At 43.5% G+C, this 4,054-nt stretch overlaps 1 protein-coding gene across 1 annotated transcript; it reads right to left on the bottom strand.

Annotated features, from left to right (window-relative positions):
- Positions 1 to 401: 401 nt before the first annotated feature.
- Positions 402 to 3,309, bottom strand: LOC129849311 (stonustoxin subunit beta-like). The gene is made up of 3 exons (XM_055916246.1): positions 3,135 to 3,309; positions 2,226 to 2,272; positions 402 to 1,790 (listed from the first exon to the last, which is right to left on the bottom strand). The coding sequence occupies exons 2-3, from the start codon at positions 2,245 to 2,247 to the stop codon at positions 1,261 to 1,263; spliced, it is 552 nt and encodes a 183-aa protein (XP_055772221.1). The 5' UTR covers positions 2,248 to 2,272; positions 3,135 to 3,309; the 3' UTR covers positions 402 to 1,260.
- Between the last annotated feature and the right edge of the window lie 745 nt (positions 3,310 to 4,054).

The following is a 4,054-nucleotide window of genomic DNA, read 5'->3' as shown; positions in this document are numbered from 1 at the left end:
GAGAAAAGAGAGAACAGCAGAGCAGAGAGAGCAGAGGGAGAGAGAGAGCAGAGAGTGCAGAGAGAGAGAGCAGAGAGAGCAGAGAAAAGAGAGAACAGCAGAGCAAGAGAGAGCAGAGGGAGAGAGAGAGTAGAGAGAGCAGAGAGTGCAGAGAGAGAGCAGAGAGAGCAGAGAAAAGAGAGAACAGCAGAGCAGAGAGAGCAGAGGGAGAGAACTCTGTTGCTATAGTAACCCTGCATCACAACACTCTGTTGTACAATTTGTTTAATTCAATTCCACATATTTAATTGTTTTGTATTTCATTTCATATTAATTTCATGTTTCAACCAGTCGCAGGTTAACGTCAACCTGACAGAGGAAACGTAACATCAATAACCAAACTGTTTTCACAATTAACAGGCTTTTCTTGTTTCAAGTATGTTTTATTATGAAAAGTACAATATATCCTTGTATACTTGTACAACTATGGAGCGTATGTCCATATATAATTATACAATTTGTTATTCAACATAAAAGACAACAAATTATCACATTGGTATTTTAACAGTGTGTGTGTGTGTGTCCAGTGTGTGTGTATCTGTCCAGTGTGTGTGTGTGTCAAGTGTGTGTGTGTGTGTGTGTTTGTTTGTCCAGTGTGTGTGTGTGTGTGTCCTGTGTGTGTGTGTCCTATGTGTCCAGTGTGTGTGTGTGTGTGTGTGTTTGTCGAATGTGTGTGTGGGTGTGTGTGTATCTGTCCAGTGTGTGTGTGTCTGTCCAGTGTGTGTGTGTGTGTCTGTCAAGTGTGTGTGTGTGTGTGTGTGTCTGTCCAGTGTGTGTGTGTCTGTCCAGTGTGTGTGTGTGTGTGTGTGTATCTGTCCAGTGTGTGTGTGTCCAGTGTGAGTGTGTGTGTGTGTCCAGTGTGAGTGTGTGTGTGTGTGTGTGTGTCCTGTGTGTGTGTGTTTGTCCTGTGTGTGTGCTTGTCCTGTGTGTGTGTGTCCAGTGTGTCCAGTGTGTGTGTGTCCAGTGTGTGTGTGTCCAGTGTGTGTGTGTGTGTCCAGTGTGTGTGTGTCCAGGGTGTGTCCACTGTGTGTGTGTGTCCAGTGTGTGTGTGTGTGTGCGTCCAGTGTGAGTGTGTGTCCAGTGTGAGTGTGTGTGTCCAGTGTGTGTGTGTGTGTGTGTCCAGTGTGAGTGTGTCTGTCCAGTGTGTGTGTGTGTGTGTCCAGTGTGTGTGTGTTTGTCCAGTGTGTGTGTGTGTGTGTCTGTGTCCAGTGTGTGTGTGTATCACTGACAGAGGGACACTGATTCGCAACCCCAAAGATGAATCCCTGGATAGAGGGGCTCAGTGAATGTGGAGGTGAATGTGATCAGGTGGGTCAGTGTGTCAGAGGAGGCTCTATAGAAGGACAGAGTGCCGGCTGGCCAGTCCAGATACACTCCTACTCTGTGGGAGCTGGAGGAGGGGACGTCTATGGTAGTGTAATTATTATTGTGCCTGGCAGAGTAACTGTTGTCAGAGCAGATCAGACTCCAGGACTTGTCATTGTATCCAAGACCACAGTCATTAACCCCTCCTCTCCTGCTGATTCCTTTATATGTCACTCCTATATCAGCCCTTCTCCCACTCCACTCTACCTCCCAGTAACAGCGCCCAGTCAGACCCTCTCTACACAGCACCTGTCTATAGACCTCAAATCTCTCTGGGTGATCAGGATACGGCTGCTTCTCTCTCCTCCATGTCACCTTTCTGTTCTCCTCAGACAGAGAGAGGTGTCTGTTTACTGTGTTTAGGTCCAGTGTGAGATCACAGACATCTGATGGATGAAACCAGACACAATATTAGAAATCATCATCATTCACATTTGAATGTTAACTCACTTTTCACTAATTCATTTAATGTAGATGTTTCTAGGTATCAAAAGGAGAAGTTAAGGTAACTTGAGACTTGTTGAATGATCATATGTTATACTGTATGGTAATATAAAACACACTAGTTCCCATGAATTACACACACACACACACACACACACACACACACACACACACACACACACACACACACACACACACACACACACACATTGTCAAAGCAACTCTTTGTAAACTTTGGTGTCCCTGATTTCTGCTTCTGTAGAACTACAGCTGATATTTAATATGACCAAGTAAGTAATGATGGTGGTCTTTGACTTTGACTTAACTTGAATTAAGACTTATTCTTAGTCATATTCTTCACAGCAGTCAACACTCACATTTTCTAAGCCCAGGTTTCATTGTGTTCTCTCCTCCATGTTCCACACTGTAGCGGTAAGCAGAAGAACAGACAGTCATTGAGGGATACACCTGAACTCACACACACACACACACACACACACACACACACACACACTGGACACACACACACACACTGGACACACACACACACACACACACACACACACACACACACACACACACACACGGTCATTGGTGAAAATAATTGTCTGTTTGTGTGTGTTTGTGTCCAGTGTGTGTATCCAGTGTGTGTCCAGTGTGTGTGTGTGTGTGTGTGTGTGTGTGTCCAGTATGTGTGTGTGTGTCCAGTATGTGTGTGTGTGTGTGTCCAGTATGTGTGTGTGTCCAGTGTTTGTGTATGTGTCCAGTGTGTGTGTATGTGTCCAGTATGTGTGTGTGTCCAGTATGTGTGTGTGTCCAGTATGTGTGTGTGTCCAGTATGTGTGTGTGTCCAGTGTTTGTGTGTGTGTCCAGTGTTTGTGTGTGTGTCTGTGTGTGTGTGTGTCCAATGTGTAAGTGTGTGACTGTGTGTGTGTGTGTGTGTGTGTGTGTGTATATTGGACACACTGGACACACACACACAAACACACACACACAGAGGACACACACACACACACACACACACACAGGACACACACAAACACAGACACACACTTACACATTGGACACACACCCTTGACACAGACAGGACAGACACACAGGACAGACACACACAGACACACACTTACTGGACACACACACAAACACTGGACACATACACTGGACACACTGGACACACACACAGTCAGCATATAACTTTGTCCAAGTGGTGGTCAGAATGTTTGTCTTAACCAGCCTGATAAGTCAAACATGTCTGATATGAACATGGACATAAACCCTCTACATACTTGAGTTTCTCCAGTCTGCAGTGTGGATCCTCCAGTCCAGCAGAGAGCAGTCTGACTCCTGAGTCTCCTGGGTGATTGTAGCTCAGATCCAGCTCTCTCAGGTGTGAGGGGTTTGACCTCAGAGCTGAGACCAGAGAAGCACAGCCTTCCTCTGTGACTAGACACCGTGACAGCCTGCAAAGAGTCAAATCATATTAAATCACACTGTTATTCTTTGGTGGTGAAAATAGTGGCAGTATAACCTTTTAACATTTTCAGATACATCAGTGTCCTGAAACCTGCCATATCTATTCATAAATGGATGTTTCATTATTAGAAATGACAAATTATCAAAGTGTTGCCTGCAAATAGAAAAATGTATAGTACAAATTTTTGAGTAGACTGACCAGACCAGTTTAAAAAGCAGTATCAGTCAAAAGACAGACAGTGAGGTATCAGATTTAGATTGTATTGAGTTTACTGTCCACATCATATCTATTTTGACAGTGAAGCTAACATTTTAAATGTGTCTCTATACTCCAACATTTTGGATTTGAGATCAAATGTTTCATATGAGGTGACAGTATATAATGTCACCTTTTATTTGACGATATTTTAACACATACAGTGGGGCAAAAAAGTATTTAGTCAGCTGATAACAAGTTCAAACAGGTGCTATTAATACAGGTAACGAGTGGAGGACAGAGGAGCCTCTTAAAGAAGAAGTTACAGGTCTGTGAGAGCCAGAAATCTTGCTTGTTTGTAGGTGACCAAATACTTATTTTCCACCATAATTTGTAAATAAATTCATTAAAAATCCTACAATGTGATTTTCTGGATTTTTTTTCTCATTTTGTCTGTCATAGTTGAAGTGTACCTATGATGAAAATTACAGGCCTCTCATCTTTTTAAGTGGGAGAACTTGAACAATTGGTGGCTGA

The sequence above is a fragment of the Salvelinus fontinalis genome, unplaced genomic scaffold (assembly GCF_029448725.1).
Source record: "Salvelinus fontinalis isolate EN_2023a unplaced genomic scaffold, ASM2944872v1 scaffold_1434, whole genome shotgun sequence".
In the NCBI taxonomy this organism is placed as follows: Eukaryota; Metazoa; Chordata; class Actinopteri; order Salmoniformes; family Salmonidae; genus Salvelinus; species Salvelinus fontinalis.
This window is presented reverse-complemented; position numbering and strand designations above follow the sequence as displayed.

Bases quoted from the DNA above. Each gene is read 5' to 3' on its own strand.
- LOC129849311 (XM_055916246.1), bottom strand. From the start codon at position 2,247: ATGAAACCTGGGCTTAGAAAAT. The intron at 1,791-2,225 runs GTGAGTGTTGAC...TTCATCCATCAG, and splicing joins GAAACCTGGGCTTAGAAAAT to ATGTCTGTGATCTCACACTG.